This window comes from Stegostoma tigrinum, chromosome 37 (assembly GCF_030684315.1).
Source record: "Stegostoma tigrinum isolate sSteTig4 chromosome 37, sSteTig4.hap1, whole genome shotgun sequence".
In the NCBI taxonomy this organism is placed as follows: domain Eukaryota; kingdom Metazoa; phylum Chordata; class Chondrichthyes; order Orectolobiformes; family Stegostomatidae; genus Stegostoma; species Stegostoma tigrinum.
Genome location: NC_081390.1, coordinates 16070084 through 16094637, shown reverse-complemented (window position 1 = coordinate 16094637; position 24554 = coordinate 16070084). Strand labels below are relative to the sequence as shown.

General features: G+C 40.3%; 1 protein-coding gene across 16 annotated transcripts in view; it reads left to right on the top strand.

Moving 5' to 3' along the window:
• The window catches only part of dlg5a (discs, large homolog 5a (Drosophila)), a 218062-nt gene extending 193743 nt beyond the window's left edge, over nt 1-24319 (top strand). For all 16 annotated transcript variants that reach the window (XM_048563378.2, XM_048563372.2, XM_048563371.2 and 13 more), the window contains 6 exons: nt 6982-7178; nt 7487-7630; nt 9675-9802; nt 12659-12768; nt 13722-13834; nt 22419-24319. In XM_048563378.2, the coding sequence (XP_048419335.1) occupies nt 6982-7178; nt 7487-7630; nt 9675-9802; nt 12659-12768; nt 13722-13834; nt 22419-22522 (796 nt within the window). In that variant the 3' untranslated portion in view covers nt 22523-24319. The remainder of the gene's footprint in view (nt 1-6981; nt 7179-7486; nt 7631-9674; nt 9803-12658; nt 12769-13721; nt 13835-22418) is intronic.
• Nucleotides 24320-24554: the final 235 nt, after the last annotated feature.

Genomic DNA, 24554 nt, shown 5'->3' with positions numbered 1-24554 from the left:
CTCTTTATAAACAGTTCTTAATACATTAAAATTTTAACACTATAGTGTTACATCATTGTATCTATTGTATGCAGAAGTTTGCATGACATCGGTCCTTAGAGGAGTAGAAGATTGTTTAAGCACTTATTAAATGCTGGCAGTTACTTTTGATGGGATTAGAATATCTGTCCGGTATAAGTTTGCGTCATTTAGGGGAGTTAGTCCTTTTGTCTTAAAGTTAGTAAGGTAAGTAAAAGCACTAGACCTACGTCATCTAAATAAGTGAGAAATTGTAAATTTACGAAATAGAAGTAAAGAGGATAGCATCTGGGTCATGAGATTTCATTTTCTATTGCAGGTTTTGATAGTTCTTGCACATTCATTCATGCACTTTAACAGAAATGCTGTTTTGATAGTAAGTTTCATAAAAAGAGTAGCAGGCCTATTTAATATGTATCTAAAAAGTACATACTAGTGGAGAAAACAATTTAATATTCCACAGTCTGTGCAGGTCCTGAGAGGTAGTTGCTAAGGGCTAATTAATATTATAATCTTTCCATAGTTTCAAGTAAGTTCTGAAGACACTGGTGGGGATTATTGTCCTGAGTAGGTTACTGTATTAACACTTATTCAGGGGTTGCGTTTGGTACAGAAATAGATCTAAACACTGCTTGCAGCATGGAGCCAGTAAGAATTGAATTGTGTAAAGAAACAAATGAGTTAGAAGGGATGTTTTAATTTAGTTGATAAAATGTTCTACAAAAACATGGTATTATGAATGAGTGAACTGAAACGCAGAAAAGTAAACATAGTGCGCTTGTGAGGTGAGTTAGTAAACAGAATTATAACACAGTATCTCTCAGGTGTCACTTCCAAAACACATCGTTTCCAAGAGATGGAACTCTAATGGAATGCCCTGATAAGTAGTTTATGATGGGAATTTTGAATTGCCTTTTATGGTTCATAATTTGGGGCCTTTCAGGTAAAACTTAGTACAGGTTACGTTAGTTCCATATCCAGAATTTTAAGGTGAGTAATGTATAGTAAGAATCTTATACTGTAAATGTTCTCAAGATTGAAAGATCGAGCCAGGGACTATTCCACTTTAGTAATGAAGACTTTTAATGCCAGAATTGCTGTTGATTTATGGTTCATCATTATATGTTCCGTGTATCCACTATATATTATCTTCTTTCTGTCTCTCATAGATGTCAACTTTGATGTGATGATTTCTTCCCAGCTCCAGTGTTTCACATATCTTACGATGTTTATTTAGCTCACCTACATGCAAACTTTATTTTCTTTTGAATGTCGGCATATTTTGGTGTGTGTCTTTTCTTTCCAGTTTCCATCATTATCGCATGTTATCTACTCCTTATCTCTTCTCCTTTTCCATTTTGGTAATGCTGCCTTTGCAGCATGTTGTGTGTTCTTTCTCATTTTTCCATTTGTGTTTTATTTCTTGTTCTTAGAGTCCAGTTTGATCTAATTCCTTGATCCTGAAACGTAGCACATAAGTAAATATGTCAGTGATTGACATGATAGTCCAAACCAGTAAGTCCTGAAGATATCGAGCAAATGATGGACAAAACATTATGATGTCAGAGGTGGAGCATGTTTTGAAACTGATGAGACAGTGAAAGCTCTAGGCATAGATTAAGTAGTAACAGAACACCTGAAAACCCGTGAAAATGCAGAAGTTAGAAATGCTAATATAAACACATGATCAAATATATTCCAAAGGACATTAATTATTCATTAAGTTATTTAAGAAACCTAAAACATTGCAATGAAGTCATTTTAGAAATATAAGCTTAATGAGTCATCTTGTCAAAGTGGTCTTGAGATTATAATAGAAAGAAATGATTACGTATTCAAAACAGATTTTTAAAATGAGGATCCTAACACCTGACCATCTCCAGCAATGAAATTACCATTACTGACTACAATCAATATCCTGGAGTTAGCCTTGTCCAGAAACTGAAATAGACTAGGCATACAAGTATTATGGCTACAAGAGTAGATCAGAAACTAGGAATTTGCAGCAAGTAATTCACTCCTTCATTCTCCAAAGTCTGTCCACAAGCCCCAAGTCAGGATTATTATTGGAATATTTTCCTCTCACCTGATTGGGTATAACTGTAACAACACTCAAAAAAAACTTGACATCACCAATACATACTAGCAACAGTATATGCCATCTACAAGATGCACAGCAGGAATTCACCAAGGCTCCTGAGCACATTCTTAAGTTATGACCATGACCATCGAGAAGGACAAATGATGTACATACATGGAAATGTCACATTCCTGTCCAGACCACTCCCTGTTCCTTCACTGTTGCTGAATCAAAATTCTCAACCTTCCTCTCTCATTAGCAGTGTGGGCATACCAATGCCAAATAGACCTGCAGCAGTTCAAGAAACCAGCATACCACCACATTCTCGAGGATGATTAAAAATGTAAGATAAATGCTGGCCCAGCCAGTGAAGCGCACACACCCTCCTCTTGAATAAAAATAACATAATAAATAAATCTAAAATACCCAAGAGCAAAATTACCTCTTAAAAAGTAATACCCAGAAAAGATAATGTCAGATGATCATCTGATCAGAGTGTAAAGCCGCAGGTATCTCCTGAAGAGCAAAGTGGGGTCAGAAAGAAGAGTCAGAAACAGCTTAAAGCGCAGTCTAAACATAGTTGCATGATGATGTCACAGGGTGATTGTGCTAATGTGTGTAAGGATGGCACAAGACAGACAAGAATGACATTCCATGACAGAAAATCTCCCATCAAGAATAGCTATAAACACAACCCCTTTGTCAACAGAGCAGTTGGCTTGCATTTCAAATTTCATTCAGTATTATTTTATTAAGTGAAATCATAATAAATAGGACCTGGAGAAGGCTATTCAATCGCTTGAGCTTGCTGCATCATTCAATAGGGCCATGGCTGATTCAACAACATTAAAATCATAGAATCCCTACATTGTGGAACCATGTCATTTGGCCAACAAGTCCACATTGAACCTCCACAGACCATCCAACCCATACCCAACCCCCTAACCTATCTCCATAACATTGCATTTCCTGTGGCCAATCCACCTAACCTAGACATTTTTGGACTGTGGGAGGAAACTGGGGTACCAGGTAGAAATTCATGCAGACACGGGGAGAATGTGCGAACTCCACACAGTTGCCCAAAGGTGGAATCAAATCAGGGTCCCTAGCGCCATAGAACATGTACCATGGAGCAGTACAGCATAATACAGGCCCTTCAGCCCATGATGTTGTCCTGAACTTTTACCCTAGTCCTAAGGTCTATCTAACCTCCACCCTCACCTTATACTATCATCCATATGCCTATCTAATAGCTTTAATGCCCCTAATGAGGCCAACTCCACTACCGTCTCTGGCAATGCATTCCAAGCCCCTACCACTCTGAGTAAAGAACCTACCTCTGATGTCTCCCCTGTGCCTACCTCCACTCGCTTTAAAACAATGCCCCCTCGTAATAGCTACCTCTACCCTGGGAAAAAGCCTCTGACTGCCTATCTATACCTCTAATCATTTGGTACACCTCTATCAAGTCATCTCTCATCTTTCGTAATTCTAAAGAGAAAAGCCCTAGTGCTCTCAACCTTTCCTCGTAAGACCTTGCCTCCATTTCAGGCAACATCCTGGTAAATCTCCTCTGCACTTTTTCCGATGCTTCTCCATCTTTCCCATCTTTCCTGGAATGAGGTGACCAGAACTGGACACAGTACTCCAGATGTGGCCAAGCCAGGCTTTTGTATAGCTGGAGCATAACTTCACGGCTCTTGAACTCGATCCCTCTATTAATGAAAGCTAACACACCATACGCCTTCTTAACAACTCTATCCGTCTGGGTGGCAGCTTTCAGGGAATTGTGAGCATTAACCCCAAGATCCCTCTGCTCCTCCATACTGCCAAGAATCTCTCCATTAACCCTGTATTCTGCTTTCAAGTTTGTCCTTCCAAAATGAATCACGTTACTTTTTTCAGGGTTAACCTCCATCTGCCACTTCTCAGCCCAGCTCTGTGTCCTAATAAAGCCCTTTGTAACCTAGAACAGCCCTCCGCACTGTCTACAACGCGACCCACCTTCGTATCGTCAGCGAACTTGCTAATCCACCTTTTCCACTTCTTCATCCAAATCATTTACAAAAATCACAAATAGAAGAGGACCCAGGACAGATCCTTGTGGTACACTACTCCTATCTGAGCACCATGTTGAATATTTTCTGTCCACTACCACCCTTTGTCTTCAATTCTGAATCCAGTCTGCCACATTTCCCCCTATTCCATGCCCCCTTACCTTCTGCATGAGCCTATCATGGGGAATCTTATCAAACGCTTTACTTAAATTCATGTATACCACATCCACTGCTCTACTATCATCTGTTTGGTCACCTCTTCAAAGAATTCAGTAAGGTCTGTGAGGCATGATCTACCCCTCACAAATCCATGCTATCACGAAGCAAACTGTGCTTTCTAAGTGATCATTAATCTTATCTCTCTGAGTCCTTTCCAATAATTTGCCCACAGCTGATGTAAGACTAACTGGCCTGTAATTTCCGGGGTTATCCCTATTCCCTTTTTTGAACAAGGGAATGACGTTTGTCTCTTTCCAGTCTTCCAGCACTATAACTGTGGACAGTGAGGACGAAAAGGTCATCACCAAAGACCCTGCAATCTCTTCTCTCACTTCCCATAGAATCCTTGGATAAATCCCACCAGACCTGGGGGCTTATCTATCTTCAACTTACTCAAAATTCTTAGCACATCTTTCTTACTAACATTGACCTCCCCTAGCCAACCAGCCTGTTTCACACTGTCCTCCTCTACAACTAGGTCCCTCTGAGTTGTAAATACCAAAGAAACGTATTCATTAAGGACCCCTCTGATCTCTTTAGGCTCTGTGCACAAATTCCCTTTACAATCTTTGATCGGCCCTACCCTTTCTCTAGTCATTCTCTTGTTCTGCACATATGGAGCTTTCCTTGATCGTATCTGCCAAGGTTTTCTCATGCCCCCTTATAGTTCTCCTAAGCTCTTTCTTCAGCTCCTTCCTGGATAACTTGTATCCCTCTAGAGCCTTTTCCGTTCCTTGTTTGCCTCGCTGTGAGGCAGCTGTGATAACTGCTCTGCCATCGTGCTACCCACATCCTTCACGTTCACTTTCCTGTCCTTTCCCCATGACCTTTGATTCCCTACGACCCTTGATTCCCTACTGATCAAGAATCTTATCTACCTAAGCCTTAAATATTCACAAGGACTCTGCCCCCAAACCTCTTTGTGGCAAGGAGTTCCAAAGGCTCTCAACCCTCTGGGAGAAGAAATTCCTCCTCCTCATCTTAGTCTTAAATTGATGCCCCTTTATTCTGCGACTATGCTGTGTGTTTCTTAAATTCACACATGAAGGGAAACATTATCCTAGAATTTACCCTGTCAAGACCCAGAAAAAGTCTATATGTCTCAATTAGATCTCCTGGCATTCTTACAAGCTCCATTGAGTATAGTCCCAACTTGTTCATGCTTTGCTCACAAGCCAGTCCCTCCATACTGGAGATGACGCTCATGTACCTTTTCTAATTTGCTCCAATCAAATAAAAAAGCTCCTTAAATATGGAGACCAAAACCGCTCACAGTACTCCATACGTGGTCTCAGCACTTTGTACAGTTGCAGCCAGAAATCCCTACTTTAATAATTCAATCCCCTTGAAATAAGGGACAATTTTCTGTTAGCCTCTTTGATTATATATTGCACCTGTGTGTTAGCTTTCTGTGTTTTGTGCACAAATTTCTTTTGGTTGCAGCTTTCTGCAGTTTTTTATACTCCAAGTAATATTCTGTTCTTTCGTTTTCCCTCCTAAAACTTCATTTTCGCACATTATACTCCATTTGCCGACATTTTGCCTTCGTACTTCACTTATCAATATCTCAGTGTGAGCTGATTGCATCCCTCTTGCAACTTGCCTTTCTACCTAGTTTTCTGTCCTCTGCAAATGTGGCTACAATCCATTCACTGTCTCATCCAAGTCGCTAATATATATTGATGATCTGTGGAACTTCGCTGGTTACAAGTTACCAACCTAGAAAAGAACCCCTTATCCCCACTTGCTGTTTCCTATCTAATTAGCCAGTTGTCGATCCTTGCCAAATACCTACCTCTAACACCACGGTTTCTTATCTTATGACTTGACGCTCGGTGAGGTACCTTGTCGAATGCCTTCTGGAAGACCAAATATAGCACATCTACTGTTTCCTTCTATCCAGTCTGGGTAATTTCCCTTTCGCGAAGCCATATTGAATCTGGTTGATTAAATTTTGATTTTCCAAATGTGCTGTGATTACTTCCTAAATAATTGATACCAATGTTGTTCAAATAATAGATGTTAGGCTAATTAGCCTACGTTACCCACTTTTTGCCTCCCTCCCATTTTGAATAGGTATATCAATTGCCAATTTCCAGAGGAAATAGTCTATGGCTGTGGTGTATTCGACAAAATAATGTGTCAACATGTATCATTTCGTCACATACTTGCCTCTGAGTCAGTAGGTCTTGTGTTTAAGTTCGAATTCACAGCTAGAACAATTCAAGGCAGTACTAACATTAATGCAGTACTAACACAGCATTGTAGTGTCAGAGCTGCCATCTCTCTGTTGTCATGTTAAGTTGAAATCGTATCTATCAGCTCAGCTAGATGATAGATATTTCATGGCACTTCTTTTCCAGAAATACAGACAAGTTCTAATAGTATTCTGATGAAAATAAATCAAATAATTATTTGTCACATTATGACTAGTAATAAATTGCTGTGTTCAGATGGCTTTTTGCGTCTTTGTGTATCACAGCAGAGTTTACATGTTGAAATAATTCTTAGTGTATTTGACTGCACTGCACACCCACTTCTCTACTGTTTAGAATTGTCGTTTTATTTTTAACTATGGAATGCTGCTAAATTGTTCTATTCTGACAGGATGGATCAGGAATTTTGCAGAAGACATAGTATGTCAGAGGTCAAGGATGAAAATGGTTCGGTGAAGACACTGTCAGCAGCAGCCCGGAGATCATTCTTCCGGCGAAATAAAAAACATAAACGGAATAACTCAAAAGATGGAAAGGAGATGTTAGCTCTTGATGCCATAAGCACTGATTCTATCCCTTTGTTGGAAGGTATTTTGTTAAATTTTTGTCAAGAGATGATCCTAGTTGAGCAACCAACTTCAAATGTTTATGGTGGCTTGTGTGAGATGTTGTTATATTGCCAAATGTGTTAGGTGAAGTGAAGTGTAATCTGCTTTAAATCACTGGTTGGAACCCTGATCAGCAATTCCCAAGGTCTAAGATTATCACAGGAATTACAAAGGATTATTTATCTCATTATTCTGATTTATTCATTAAATACAGTTCGTATTGTCAGTCATCTTTGCTATTTTGGATTTTTAAAGCGAGTGTATGTTGAAACTTATTTTCACTGATAGATTGTGGAAGTTTGGCTTATCAAAGAGTGCAGAAAATAGAATGCACCTCGCCGAGGCCTGTGCTTATTTTGGGACCATTAGTGGATGCTGTGAAGGACATGTTAGTTAAAGATTCCTCTGGAAAGTTCTGCAGATGTCCACTAGGTAAGTACAAATCTGTAAATTTGCTTTAATTTCAAATATATAATTATGATTCTATGATAATTGCTGCCAGTGTTTCTCCTTTATGAAATGGTAGGATAAAAAAACTTCTAAATTAAATACTTTATCTGCAATTAAAATGTCTCTGTTATTCTTAGTCATACTTCAAAGAATAGTTTCATAAATATAAACATGAATGAGGAGCAGGAGTATGCACTTGGCTCCTCTAACCTACTTTGCCATTCACTCAGATCATGACTGATACATTTACTTCACTTTCTTATGTACTCATAATAACCTTTCATCTCCTTACTGAGAATTTATCTACCTCTCCCATATGAAAATTCGAGGGCTGTGGTTACATCATCTTTCAAAGGACAAAGCCCTTCAACCTTCTGTGAGAAAAATAATTTATTATCTTTCTCTTAAATGGGTCATCCCTTATTTTGAAACAGTAATCCCTAATTCTTGGTTCTCCCTGTAGACCAAACTTCGTTTCCACATGTGCTCTGTTATGGCCCCTCAGGATCTTATGTGTCAGTCAAGCCACTTTTTCCTCTTCTGAACTCCAGAGGATACAAGGCTATCCTCAGAAGGCAATCACACATTAGTCTTGTAAATTTTCTTCGGACCATGTCTAAGGCAATTACATACTTCCTTAAATAAGAACACCAAAACTGTACACAGCACCCCAGATGTGATCTCACCAGTGCCCTGTATGACTGAATCACAAATACATACTTCTGTATTTAAGTGCCCTGTAGTAAACAATAGCATTCTGTGAGCTTTTCTGATTGCAGTTATTCCTCCGTATACACATCCATGTTCCTGAGAACTGTCATAAATGATAAAATTTGACAATGCAAAGCTCATTAAACAATAATTAAAAATTGCAGACGGGCACTTTTTGCCCATGGATATTGATTTTCATTGTTACCTAATTTTTGGCACACATAGGCAAATTTGTGATTCGTGATTTTGTGGATACAGAAGATTTAACTGTATTTGCTTATGCGCATACTAACCTTTTGTGATTCATTCACTAGGACAGTCAAATCCCCCTGCATCACAAACCTTTGCAATCCATCACCATTTAGATAATATGCTTCCTTTTTGATTCTTCTGCCAAAATGAACAATTTCACATTTTCCCATATTATAGCCCATTTTGCAGATCTTTGCCCACTCATTTAACCTATCGATATCCTTCTGCTTATGTCTTCTGCACAACGTACTTTCCTACCTAACTTGGTGTTATTTGCTAATTTAGCACCCATACCTGCTGCTCCATCATCCAAATCACTTAAAATCGGAAAATGTTGAAGCCCAGCACTGATCCCTGTGGCACACCACTCATTGACATCTTTCCAACCGGAAAATGATCCATTTATTCCAATCCTGTGTTCCTATTTGTTAGCTAATTTCCCATCCACGCCAGTGTGATTTCATTATCCAATTGAAAATATGTTCTTCTTTGGCACAATGTGGGAGGTAGATAAACTTTGTTGAGGCAAAGTTTGAAATAAAAACAAAATGTGAGGAAAAACTCAACAGGTCTGGCAGAATCGGATGGGGAGAAAAGGAGTTAGCATTTTAGGAGGTTCATGGAGGTTCAACCCATTTCAAGTACTTTGTCAAATGGTATAAGCCATTTTTTTTAACCCTCTGAAGATTCCCTTTTGAAGCCTGTTATTCATTATTTAACCTTGGTGAAGTGATACTTGTGAATTGCTGTTAATTATTAATCACAAAAGATCTTGCTTCAATTTTAAGTGTTGTTTTGATTTTTCAGGACTTAACATTCTTTTTACTTAAGATGATTGCTTTAATTGGAGCATTCTTTTGGAGGAATAATTAAAGTTTTCTGAACTGACTGTTGCATGCTTGCTTGGGTGTCCTGTTCAAAACAAGCAGTCAGATGTTAGTGAAGTCTAGTGAGCTGAAAACTAGATTACCTTCTGTAATGAGCATTTGGAATTAGATGTTCAGATAAAATTGATGAGAAGCCAGCTATTCCACATTCTAATTTGTGTTTGTTTTCTGTTTAGAGGTTATGAAAGCTTCGCAGCAGGCCATTGAGCGAGGAGTTGCAGACTATCTCTTCATTGATTACAAGAGGAGAAGTGGCCATTTTGATGTCACAACTGTTGCCTCCATTAAAGAAATAACTGAGAAGGTGCCTCTCGCTGCTTTTAATTTCTATGGTTCATATAATTTGATCATTTCTACTTCAGGTTACCAATGCCAACTGATTTTATCAGTTTAATCAAGTTACTTCATAACATTTCAAAAGTTGTAAGATCCCTGGGCATCTAGATTGATCCTAATCTCAGTAGCAAGATTGTGAATTCTGATGAAGACAGCATGATTCCTGCTCGAGAGGCAAAAAAAGTCCTGTTTACATAAGGTTATAGGAAAGTATATAAATAGAGCTTAAAATTAGAGGTGTGAAGAAAGATTTGAGAGGTTAGAGCTGTTTCCTTGGAACCGAGGAGGCTGAGAAGTGACTTAATAGTGGTCAATAAAATAATGAAGAACTTTGATAGAGTGGACAGGGAAAACCTGTTTACCAAAGCAGAGAGAAATCACAAATTTGAGATGATTGGTAGAGAGTTTAAACAGGATACAAGGAATATCTTTTTCACCTAGAGGGTGGTGGATATCTGGAATTCACTGCTCAACTTTGTACATGACAGAAACACTCAACATATTTAAAAGGAATCTGGAGGAACACAGCAGACCAGGCAGCATCAGATGTGTAGGAAAGTTGACGTTTTGGGTCGGGACCATTCCGAAACATCAACTTTCCTATTCCTCTGATGCAGTCTGGCCTGCTGTGTTCCTACAGCCTCACACCATGTTATCTCTGACTCCAGCATCAGCAGTTCTTGCTGTTTCTAAAAGGAACCTGGATCTGCACCTGAAACTCTGTAACCTACAAAGCTACAGACCAGGTGTTGATAAGTGGGATGCGAATGAGTGGTTAGTTTATTCAGCTGATGCAGACATAACAAGCTAAATGGTCTCATACTGTTCTGGGACTTTTCTACAGTTCTGTAGAAACCTACAGGTAGTATGCCTCCAGGTCTCTGCCCAGATGTTAATGTTAACGGGGGAGGTGATAGCCTAATAGTATCATTGCTGGATTGTTAATCCAGATAGCCAGGTAATGTTGTGGGGGCCTGGGTTTGAATAGCACCACAGCAAACAACTGGGATGAAGAATCTAATGATGTCCATGAAACCATTGTCGAATGTCAGAAAAACTCCTCTTGTTCACTAATGTCCTTTAGGGAATGAAACTGATATCCTCACCCGGTCTGGCCTATAGGTCACACCAGACTCATAGCAATGTGATTGACTCATAACTGTTAGAGATGGGGCAATAAATGCTGGCCTGGTCAATGATGCCCTCATTCCATAAATGAACCTTAAAAAAAATGTATTGGCATATTAGCTGTTTTGCTCATTAATCATATTTTACATAATTATACCAGTGTCTTTTCTAATTTGTGATAATGGACTCCTAGATGCTAGCAGTACTTGCAAGGATTCCTTGGGAAAGCAGTATTGTTTATAACTAATTCAACAGTGTTTACAAGCAAGCATTTTTGTGAGGCATATAAAACACTGTGCTAGCAAAGCATGAACCAGTGATAAAACTTAACCATTTATTAGAAATGCACCTGCCTTGGTGTAAATGAATATCAGAATATTCCTGAAGACATGACACATTGATGTGCAATGCTTGATCATGTCACTGCACCAGAATCATGATCCCTAAAGGAATGATGAGGTGTAGGGCCTGTAAACCTTTTCATTTTGCAAATCTTCCTTTTTTGTCAACTCTCTTTTACTCAATTTCTCGTTAACTTTTCTATTTCAAATCATGATGGGTAGAAGAGAATTTCATCTTTGAACAATTCCTGTTCAAGACACAAGTATAAATTGGCGATAATTTGGCTGGGAAGGAAACGCATATTTGTTGGATAGGGGTGCTTATGTTGTAAAGCAATGACTGTGATATTGTAAAGCAAAAATATGATGGCTTGTATTATGTAGTGAAATTGTAATGTTGCTGCTCCTTATATCATGTAATCTGCAATATCACTTCTCTGTGACCACATCATTGTTCCACAGTGTTGCACCATAACATTTTGGCTGTTATGCAAAACAATTCAGAGCTTCATCTATATCATCTTGATTGAAGTTTGACAGGTGCTGCAAACTCTGCATTGTCCTATGTTCAACATCCATTTCTAATGAGTTTTTTTTTCTGATGCTTATTAAGAGTGAGATTGCAGCTATGATTTAAATTGCCCAAAGACATGAAAAGAGAGAATATGCATTTATATAGCATCCACAAAGGATACCCCAAAACACTCCGCAATTGTTATGGATAAATGTGATAACCCACTTGCACAGAACAAAAGTCCTGTGAAATAGTATCAGAGATAATGGGGACTGCAGATGCTGGAGATTCCAAGATAATAAAATGTGAGGCTGGATGAACACAGCAGGCCAAGCAGCATCTCAGGAGCACAAAAGCTGACGTTTCGGGCCTAGACCCTTCATCAGAGAGGCTCTCTGATGAAGGGTCTAGGCCCGAAACGTCAGCTTTTGTGCTCCTGAGATGCTGCTTGGCCTGCTGTGTTCATCCAGCCTCACATTTTATTATCTAAAAGTCCTGTGAACATCAGTGAGGTCTATCCTCAGATAAAGTGCTTTAGTTACAATTGAGTTATTACTGTTGGTCCCTGCTCTTTTTCAAGAAACGCTTTAAAATTCTTTTCACCTACTTGAGAGGACATATGATGCCTTGGTTTAATAAATATTAACAAGATGACAGTGTACCACTTCATCAGTATTACGTTAAAGCACCATCCTGGATTCTGTATTCAGGTCTTCGGAGTGGGCATTTATCCTGTGACTGTCTGACCAAGAGCTGACACCAGTACAGGTACTAGTTTGTTATAAAATATGACTAGCTGCCAGTAAGGTTGCTTTTCTTAATTTTTTGATTTTATTCACAGGATAGCCACTGCTTGCTTGACATTGCACCACATGCTATTGAGCGTCTACACCGAATACACATCTATCCAATCGTCATATTCATACGGTACAAAAACCTGAAACAAATCAAGTGAGTGAATTAAATTCATTAAAATGAATAAAGAGCGTTTCTTTCTTGATATATGATTATATGCAGAATAGCATGTGGTATCAGTAATTGATTGCTGTTGAGGAATGTATAAAAGTTCAAAAGTATACATGAGCAACAAAAATATGATACAAAACGAAATGAGGGTATATGTGCACATTTCTAAGATTGAATAATGTGCATTCTTCTTGATGTTCAGGTGCATATAATACTGTCAGTTTTAGATTCTACATAATTTTCTTTTAAATGATCATGCAGTCCTGTTTTGTCCCTTTTTTTGTTTGTGATGTAAATGATGCAAAGCAGGAGAACCATGAGGCACTCGTGGTTAGGCAACATCCATTCTGATAATAAAATGTGAGGCTGGATGAACACAGCAGGTCCAGCAGCATCTCAGGAGTACAAAAGCTGACGTTTCGGGCCTAGACCCTTCATCAGAGAGGGGGATGGGGTGAGGGTTCTGGAATAAATAGGGAGAGGGGGGAGGCGGACCGATGCAGTGGAAGAGTGATTCCCTGAGGTTGGTCCGGATGGAGGAGGGTAACAACTTCAGGTTAGGCATCCCTGGAAGAGGCTTTGCAGTGAGGTTAAAATTGTATCAGTGATAATGGGAACTGCAGATGCTGGAGAATCCAAGATAATAAACTGGAATGAAGGGTCATTTGAACTGCCACAGTAAATTCTCAAGTGTCCCCTGACCTGAGTATTTCCAACATTTTCTATTTATAACACAGAATATCATACCATTGATTATTGTTTTCACTGAACAAAAAAAACCATAGAAAATTACAAAGGCTGTCAAAATATTTAATATATGTAATGTGAGACACCAGTAACTTAAATGTTAATTGTTTATATGAATACACAAGTGTCCCAGTCCTATTTAAGAATTCCATTAGACTGGTTTCAGCAAATTCTAATTGTTGTATTAACAGAGAGCAAAAGGATCCAGTATTTCTGCGGGATAAAGGTACACAAAAAAAACATTCCAAGGAACAGTTTGAGGCTGCTCAGAAGATTGAACAGGAGTACACTAAGTTTTTCACAGGTAAGGATCTGTTATCTTAGACTGCAAATCTTAATGTTGGCATTTTAACCTTTGCTTTGAAGGGGATGGATTTGTCTAAATGCATGATTACTGACCTGTTCATTTTTATTGGACAATCACCAGTGCTGTAGGAGTTAACCCAGTATCAAAGACTCTCTACTTAAAAACATAAGTTGGAGTGGACCATTCTGTCTCTCAAAGTCACCCTTCCGTTCAACAAAATCATAGCTGACCTGCTGCAGCCCTTAACTCCTGTTTAGTGCCAGCTTAGCACAGCCATCAACTCTTAGATTTCAAAAATCTATCTACCTCCTCCAAATAATTTCAATGATCCTAGCTTCCACAACACTCTGAAGTAGCAAACTCTAGACTTTCATTCTGGGAGAAGAAATTCCTTCGCATCTCAATTGCAGAATAAAATGTAATACTTTGTCTACTTGTTCGAGATTCCGCCTCCACTCCATCCCCACTGATGTAGTTAATGCAGTGTTAAGGAATCTTTACATAAGAATGTTAGAAATGATGTGTTTCCTGTACAAGAATACCCAGATCCTCTGTGCTGCACTTTTTAGGAGTGTCTGTCCATTTAAATAATCATCTCATCCTTTGATTCTTCCGATCTTTCACATATTAATCTCAAGCTGCAAGGTTTTGCTCACTCACTCACTCAACCTATCTATATCCCATGCAGATTGCTATGCCCTCCCACCTATTTTTGTATCATTAACAAATTTGAGTGCATTATGTTTTTTTTTTCTTTATTCATTCATTCATGGGATGAGGGTGTCGCTGGCCAGCAGCATTTATTGCCCATCCCTAATTGCCCAGAGGGTAGTTAAGGGTCAACCACTTTGCTATGGGTCCGGCATCACATGTAGTCCAGCCCAGGTAAGGATGGCAGTTTCTTTCCCTAAAGGACATTTGTGAATGAATGTCCTTTAGGGAAAGAAACTGCCATTCTTAGATAATAAAATGTGAGGCTGGATGAACACAGCAGGCCAAGCAGCATCTCAGGAGCACAAAAGCTGACGTTTCGGGCCTAGACCCTTCATCAGAGAGGGGGATGGGGGGAGGGAACTGGAATGAATAGGGAGAGAGGGGGAGGCGGACCGAAGATGGAGAGTAAAGAAGATAGGTGGAGAGGGTGTAGGTGGGGAGGTAGGGAGGGGATAGGTCAGTCCAGGGAAGACGGACAGGTCAAAGAGGTGGGATGAGGTTAGTAGGTAGCTGGGGGTGCGGCTTGGGGTGGGAGGAAGGGATGGGTGAGAGGAAGAACCGGTTAGGGAGGCAGAGACAGGTTGGACTGGTTTTGGGATGCAGTGGGTGGGGGGGAAGAGCTGGGCTGGTTGTGTGGTGCAGTGGGGGGAGGGGATGAACTGGGCTGGTTTAGGGATGCAGTAGGGGAAGGGGAGATTTTGAAACTGGTGAAGTCCACATTGATACCATATGGCTGCAGGGTTCCCAGGCGGAATATGAGTTGCTGTTCCTGCAACCTTCGGGTGGCATCATTGTGGCAGTGCAGGAGGCCCATGATGGACATGTCATCAAGAGAATGGGAGGGGGAGTGGAAATGGTTTGCGACTGGGAGGTGCAGTTGTTTGTTGCGAACTGAGCGGAGGTGTTCTGCAAAGCGGTCCCCAAGCCTCCGCTTGGTTTCCCCAATGTAGAGGAAGCCACACCGGGTACAGTGGATGCAGTATACCACATTGGCAGATGTGCAGGTGAACCTCTGCTTAATGTGGAATGTCATCTTGGGGCCTGGGATGGGGGTGAGGGAGGAGGTGTGGGGACAAGTGTAGCATTTCCTGCGGTTGCAGGGGAAGGTGCCGGGTGTGGTGGGGTTGGAGGGCAGTGTGGAGCGAACAAGGGAGTCACGGAGAGAGTGGTCTCTCCGGAAAGCAGACAGGGGAGGGGATGGAAAAATGTCTTGGGTGGTGGGGTCGGATTGTAAATGGCGGAAGTGTCGGAGGATAATACGTTGTATCCGGAGGTTGGTAGGGTGGTGTGTGAGAACGAGGGGGATCCTCTTGGGGCGGTTGTGGTGGGGGCGGGGTGTGAGGGATGTGTCGCGGGAAATGCGGGAGACGCGGTCAAGGGCGTTCTCGATCACCGTGGGGGGAAAGTTGCGGTCCTTAAAGAACTTGGACATCTGGGATGTGCGGGAGTGGAATGTCTTATCGTGGGAGCAGATGCGGCGGAGGCGGAGGAATTGGGAATAGGGGATGGAATTTTTGCAGGAGGGTGGGTGGGAGGAGGTGTATTCTAGGTAGCTGTGGGAGTCGGTGGGCTTGAAATGGACATCAGTTACAAGCTGGTTGCCTGAGATGGAGACTGAGAGGTCCAGGAAGGTGAGGGATGTGCTGGAGATGGCCCAGGTGAACTGAAGGTTGGGGTGGAAGGTGTTGGTGAAGTGGATGAACTGTTCGAGCTCCTCTGGGGAGCAAGAGGCGGCGCCGATACAGTCATCAATGTACCGGAGGAAGAGGTGGGGTTTGGGGCCTGTGTAGGTGCGGAAGAGTACAGTTGTACAGGGACTGGACGTCCATGGTGAATATGAGGTGTTGGGGGCCAGGGAATTGGAAGTCCTGGAGGAGGTGGAGGGCGTGGGTGGTGTCACGGACAGGGAACACCTCCGCTCAGTTCGCAACAAACAACTGCACCTCCCAGTCGCAAACCATTTCCACTCCCCCTCCCATTCTCTTGATGACATGTCCATCATGGGCCTCCTGCACTGCCACAATGATGCCACCCCAAGGTTGCAGGAACAGCAACTCATATTCCGCCTGGGAACCCTGCAGCCATATGGTATCAATGTGGACTTCACCAGTTTCAAAACCTCCCCTTCCCCTACTGCATCCCTAAACCAGCCCAGTTCATCCCCTCCCCCCACTGCACCACACAACCAGCCCAGCTCTTCCCCCCCCCACCCACTGCATCCCAAAACCAGTCCAACCTGTCTCTGCCTCCCTAACCGGTTCTTCCTGTCACCCATCCCTTCCTCCCACCCCAAGCCGCACCCCCAGCTACCTACTAACCTCATCCCACCTCTTTGACCTGTCCGTCTTCCCTGGACTGACCTATCCCCTCCCTACCTCCCCACCTACACCCTCTCCACCTATCTTCTTTACTCTCCATCTTCGGTCCGCCTCCCCCTCTCTCCCTATTTATTCCAGTTCCCTCCCCCCATCCCCCTCTCTGATGAAGGGTCTAGGCCCGAAACGTCAGCTTTTGTGCTCCTGAGATGCTGCTTGGCCTGCTGTGTTCACCCAGCCTCACATTTTATTATCTTGGAATTTCCAGCATCTTCAGTTCCCATCATCTCTGCCATTCTTACCTGGGTTTTTCTGACAATTAACACTGGATTCATGGTCATCATTAGATTGTTAATTCCACATATTTATTGAATTCAAATTCCACCATCTGCTGTGGTGGTGTTTGAACCCAGGTCCCCAGAACGTTATCTGGTCTCTGGATTAACACTCTAGCGATAATACCACTAGGCCTTTGCCTCCCCTGCTGCTTCCTCCAAGACATTTGTATCAACAGTAACTAATTGAGATGCTAAGACTGATGTTTAATAAGAGACCCTCTCAAAGGTCTTACATAAATCAAAACAGACTGAGCCAGCAATGATTCTGCTGTCAAGACAGTCACACCAGGATGTGATCCTTGTGGAACTCTGCTAGTTATGTCATTCCAACCTCAAAAAGGCACACGAATTGCAATTCGCTTTCAATGTGTGTTAACCAATCCCTAATCTATACAATTCCATTACCCCCAATACCATGATCTCCTTTCTTGTGCAAATAGTCTGGAAACTATGCACCTGTGAGTCTGCCATCAACAGTGGGTAAGTTATTGGAGGTGATTCTGAAAGGTAGGGTTTACGTGCACTTGGAGAGGCAAGAATTCATTAAGGATAGTCAATACGGTTTTGTGTGAGGGAGATCATTCTCTCAAACTTGACTGAGTTTTTTGAGGAAGTAACTGAGAAGATTGTTGAGGGCAGAGAAGTAGACATTGTTTACATGGACTTTGGTAAAGCTTTTGACAATGTTCTGCATGGTAGACTAATTAGTAAAGTTTGATCATGTGGGATTCAGAGAGCTTGCCACTTGGATGCAAAATTGGATTCTCGGTAGGAGTCAGAGGGTGGTGGTGGAGGGTTGTTTTCCAGACTCTGATGGACAGTGTTCCACAGTGATCGGTACTGAGTCCATTTTTATTTCTCATTTATATAAATGATTTGGATGAGAATTTAGGAGACATGGTTAGTAAGTTTGCAGATGACAGAAAAATTGGTTGTAAAATGGACAGTGAAGAAGGCTATCAAAGATTACATAGAGATCTTGATCAGTTGGGTCAGTTGGCTGAGGAGTGGCAGATGGTGTCTAATTTGGATAAATGCAAGGTATTGCATTTTGGCAAAACAAACAAAGGCAGGACTTATACAATTAATGGTAGGGCTCTGGGTAGTGTTGTAGAACAGAGACCTAGAGGTTCAGGTTCATAATTCTTTGAAATTTGAGTCACATGTAGACTGGGTGGTTAAGAAGACATTTGGCACTCTTGCCTTCATTGCTCAAACCTTGAGTATCAGAGTTGGGACATCATGTTGAGGTTGTACAAGACATTGGTGAGGCCTCTTCTGGAGTACAGCGTACAGTTCTGGTTGCCCTAATATAGGAAGGATATTATTAAGCTAGAGAGGTTCAGAAAAAAATTACTAGGATGTTGTCCCAGGAGTGGAGTGTTTGACTTATAAGGATAAGCTGGGATATTTTCCACTGAAGCCAGGGGCGGGGGGGTTTGGGGTGACCTTATAAAGGTTTATGAAATAATGAGGGGCATAACAAAGGTGAGTACCAAGGGTCTTTTCCCTATGGTAGGGAAGTACAAAACTAAGGGGCATATTTTTAAGGTGAGAAAAGAAAGATTTAAAAGAAAGATTTAAAAAGGACGTGAGAGGCAATATTTTTTACACAGGGAATGGTTCATATGTGCAGTTAATTGCCAGAGGAAGTGGTAGCTGATGGTATGGTTACAAAATTTTAAAGACATTTGGGTAAGCACATGAATAGGAAAGGTTTGGATTGAATGGGCCAAGAGCAGACAAGTGGGACGAAGTTGGTTTGGGAACATGGTTGGTGTGGACTAGTTGGACTGAAGGATCTGTTTCCATGCTGTATGACTCAGTGTGGTACGTTATCAAATGCCTCAGAAATCTAAATACACTACATCTACTAGTTCTCCTTTATCAACTCTTGTTATATCCTCAAAGAGCTCTAGCAAATTTGTCAAACATGATTTCAAACAGTTGACACTGTTTGATTGCATTGAATCTTTCTAAATGTTCAGCATTTTCTTAATGAACTTGATGACAGATGTTAGGTGACCTGGCTTGCAGCTTCCTGCTTTCTGTCTTCCTCCCTTTTTGAACAAGGTTATCAGGTTAGTTGGAACCCTCCCTAATTCTAGAATTCGCTAGATTATTTTGCCTGTTTCCTCCACTGTCTCTGCAGTTACTTCCTTTAAAACCTTTGGAGACAAGCCTTCTTATCCAGATGACATGTTTGTTTTTCATCACATAAATATCCCATCTTCATGTAATGAATCATTAGATAATCAAGGGCCCCTTGTCGGTTTTGTGTTGCATTTGATATTGATTTTTATTTAAGCTGCTCAACTCCGATCCATGCACCAGGTGAACTCCTGCTTGTGGTGTGCTCCATTTCAAGGATTGAAATTAAGTTCTAAAACATTTAATGTAATTGACTTTGTCTCACTTTTGTTTTTTGTTGCTTTTCCAGGAGTACTTTTGCCTCACTGGCTGCTTGTTGAGTGCTAGCAATGTAATACCACTAGGTGGCAACATCCATCATTCTACTACAAATTTCCGACTATAGTAAATAACTAGAATATCTATCTTCATTATAAAAATGCCTTTGAGATTTAGATTGACTGCAGGTATTAGATGTTGCCTTCATAAAAGTTGAATGAAGACAATATAAAATATTTAATCAGTAATGATTTTCGTTGGTTTCAGCGGTAGAAAGGCAAAGAGTACCATATTAACTTGAGGATGCATAGCCTTAAGTTGTTTAATTTTTTTGCATAAATGAGATATTGAAAGTAATTTCAACATTCACTCCCTCTGTCACTAATGCATAGTGGTAGCAGTGAGTAATATCTATTATCTACACTGCAGTAACAGATTAAGTCTGTTTTCACAATACCTTGCAAACCCTCAACCTCTAGTACCCAGAAAAATAAGGGCAGCAGATACATGGGAACGCTAGCACCTGAAAATACCCCACCAGACCATTTACCGTCCTGACGTGGAACTGTCTTGCCATTCCTGCACAATTACTAGGTCAAAATCTCGGAAGTCCTGAACAGCACAGTGGGAGTCCTACATGCCAAAAATTGCGGGTTTTCAAGAAGCTAGCTCAGCGCCTCTTTCTCCAGGAAAATTAGGAAAGAGCAATAAATACAACAACAACAGCACCCACAACCCATGTTTTTTTTAAATTGCACTGGGCAAACATGATGTGGTTTACTGTGCTTAGCTGACGAGCATTTCAATATCGTGAGACAATTAAGCCTGTTCTCAAGCAGTGTATCATGATGTGTTGATACTACAGCACTTCTTAATGAAGCTTTCACTTTCTGAATTTTCAAGCTTTCTTCTGTAGCAATGAACTCGCGTTGAATTATCTTTGCTCTGCAAGAAAATGTTCAAACAGATTTAATGTATTTTACTAACTTTTTTATGAGAGCGGCATTGGCCTCGTGGTATTATCACTGGACTGTTTATCAAGAGATGCAGGTAGTGTTCTGGGCACCTGGGTTTGAATCCCACCATGTCAGATGGTGAAGTCTAATTCAATAAAAAGCTGGAATTAACAGTCTAATGATGATCTTGAAACCATTGTCGATTATCAAGAAAAACTAATCTGGTTCACTAATGTCCTTTAAGGAAGTAAATTGCTGGCCTTCAGACCCATGGTCAGTATGGTTGACACTTAACTGCCCTCTGGGTAATTAGGGAATGGGCAATTAATGGACACCTGCATCCCAGGAATGAACATTTTTTAAAAAAAGAGATAAAAAGGATACAAATATTCTGCAAATATGCTGTCTATTATGTAAACACCATATGTTCAATATTGTGAAGACCCTGTAGCTATAGGAAACTCCATGATTTTCTCACATATCTGTTGAATTAAAATAGGTAGATTCGGGGATTATCTTGGGATACCTGAACTTGTCGTTGTATTAATAAGAAAAAGAAATCTGCATAAGATTTGGAATAAATGCATTTTATTTGCACTCAAATTTTATTCTGTCCTTTACTTCTCCTAGGAACAAAATAATTTCAAGAACAGCTAAAACGTTAATCATCTGAGTAACATTCGTTAAGGAGGGTTATTTGATAGCTGGTGCTAAAAATGAAGTATGCACAATATTAATAAAACCAAAGTACTACAGATGTTGAAAATCTGAAATAAAATAAATTGTCCTTTCAGTTCTACTAAACCATTGTGCTCCATGCTAACCTTTCCATCCTTGGCTTACTGTTGTGTGCTAGTGAAGTTCAACACAAGCTGCAGGAACAACACCTCATTTTCTACTTTGGCATTTTACAACTTATAGGATACAATATTGAATTCCACAACTTCAGAGAATGACCTCTGTTCTCCATTTCTCTTACATCCCTTACCCTCCTTTGGCTATTTTTAACTAATAGGAGCCGTTGACTTTGACTGTCCTGGGTTTGTGAAGAGGAACTCTGTTTCTCTTGCTGTCCTTTGTCCATCTGTCTGTGTGAAGTTTGGATGTAAATGTTATTAGGCTCAATAGCTGGATGGTAAAATTGACTGAAAATAGTGCCTCATTCCCACATGACCAAAGGGCCATATGAGTAAAGTGACATCCCAGCCTCACCAGATGAATCAAAAATAGAAATTGCTGGAAAAGTTCAGTAGGTCTGACGGCATCTGTGGAGAGAAATCAGAGTTAACATTTTTGGTCAGGTGACCCGTCCTAACTTAGGACAGGTCACTGGACCCGAAACATTAACTCTGATTTCTCTCCACAGATGCTATCAAAGCTGCTCAGCTTTTCCAGCAATTTATGTTTGCTTCTGTTTCTGATTTACAACATCCACAGGTCTTTCAATTTTTGTTTCATTGCCTTTGGAAGATGAGACAAAATAGGAGAAAATTGGAGTGCAAAAAGATCGGATAATGATTTTGCTTTTAAATACATGTTAAATTGATGTATTTATTATTTGGTTTTAGAAAATAGTTTTCCTCGCGTCGTTTATTTTCTATTGTTAGATCCCTTTCAATATAAATATAAAATGGGGAAGATATCATCACATGGCTTAAAGATGTGTAATATTGATGAGTGATAGGCAGCATTATAATACCCCAGTCAAAAGTATAGGCTTTAAATGTTTTATACTTGTGATTATGTCTGGAAATCCTAACCTGTCATTGGTTTGCACTTTTTGATATCAAAGAAACACTACAAAATGACAGTCGCTTTCTAATTATTAATCATCTCTGTCACTTTGCAGGTATTGTCCAAGGCGGCAGCCTGCCCTACATTTGCACTCAGATCATGACAATTGTTGATCAAGAACAAAACAAAGTCTTGTGGATCCCGGCTGGAACACTCTAGGACTGCACTTGGGTAGCTCAAACCTGCTTTGTTATAAAGGTGTAAAAGCTGACAATTGCCATATTGAGTACATATTGGAACAGTCTGAAGATTGCAAATTACACAGAACAGGCAATGTACTTATAGTGAATGAAAATGAATCTCATTGAGGGTGTTGGGTAAATACTTTTAAATAGGTTGCTACACATTGACCTGGCATCTGCTGTACTCTGGCAATGTTACAGAAACACCCTCCAAATTGGATATATTCAGGATTGATTTTAAAATATCTTATTCTACCTTATCTCTCCACTCCCCCGAATAAAAATTTGAAATAAGTGTTGCTGCAATTAAAATTTAGAACACATGTTTACAAGTAATATTTCCTGAGTATTTGTTTTAAATGTTTACTTGAATGTTTATATCCTAATTTGTTATTCTTTGTATTTTGGATAATACAACTCTTCTGAATGGGGTGAAGTTTGTGCATGCGTACAGGCGTGTTTAGCTGGTTACATGCTCGCGTCTTGTGATTCTACTGGCAGATTAAACCTAATAAAATTGGTACAGAGTGATCATGTAAGTGGGAAAAGATATTGTAATTGGTACTGTTTGGAGTGGATTATGAATTTTTATGCACTCCTGTAAAGGGCAGACCACTGCATTAATTTTTTGTCTGTTGAAAATATATTTTTCTGCATGGATCTTGATATTTAAGCAGCATAATGTATCTGATCATATTGTATAAACTAATACCTTAATTATTGGGCCTAATGATATGTAGCAAGGGGTAAAGAGCTATTAGCTAGGCCTGGCATGCTGATATGACACTTTCTAAAAGCTGTAAATATTGAAGAAACTCATCTTGGTGCAATTTTGCAGTATATGTTGAGCATTTTTGTTTTAATTGAGTGTGTAGCAGTCAGATTTATTTAACTTTGAAACACTATTTCCCTTGCTTGGAGTTTTGTCTAAGTAAATGTAGTTTTGAGGCACAGTAAATAATTGTAGAGTTGTCACTGTCTGGAATTTGGTCATTGAGTCTGCAATGCAATGTCTATGTTATGTTCTCCACCCCCAAGCCCTACTCTCCCCCCCCCCACCCCCCCAGTACATTGTGCCAAATTGTCAACATTAATATCCTCTGTTTTCACATTGCACTTGTGAATCCTGTGTGCCTAACACAGGATTGCTTTTGATCCTCCAGTTTGTGTCATTTTTTAAATGTAGTTTCCTACTGTACCTACAGTCTTCAATGCATAAAGAAATACAAGACTGTTCCTTACATTTCATTAATTGCCTGGTGCATGAGAGCCTTTCATATGTTCAACAAAACTGCTCATTTCTGAGTTCTATAGTGAAAAGGGATGTTTTTAAAGAACAAAAGGTTGTTCTACATTTTAACAACTTGATTTTCTTTCTAAAAAACATTTTTTAAATTAGAATTAGTGCCTGAAGTAGCATTGGGCCAGGTTATTCAATTGACTTCTCGTACTGCAGACATGTAGAACAATTCAGTTATTTTCTATAACAGCCTGACCTCGCAGTGAGGAAGTTTCCCTTTTACATTCAAAGTGCCCAACCTTACTGTTGGACTTTTCATTTTGGCTCATTATGTAAATCCACCTGATCCAATGATTTGATCCCTACGCGCCTACTGCCAGTGTAAGTTGTTGCAGGGCTCAGTCAGAGTGTGACAGAAATGGTACAGAGAAAACAGGTACTGATATTTTTTTGTGCTGAAAGAAGAATGTTACTTTGTATCAAATGTAAAGCAATTGATTAGTACAAGAATAAAGGTCAATTTCTGATATCCAACATGCGTGTTTGTTCCAATATCCATTGTGTTTGAAATTAACTTGGTGAAATCTAGGTAAGCAGCTTGAGTTTCGAAATAACAAAGTGTGGAGCTGGATAAACACAGCAGGCCAAGCAGCATCTTAGCCCAAAAGCTGATGTTTCAGGCCTAGACCCTTTTGAGCAATGATGACGATGCCAATTCTGCCTATTCTTCAACCAAGTTTTAGTCATAGCTATGATATCACACTCCCAC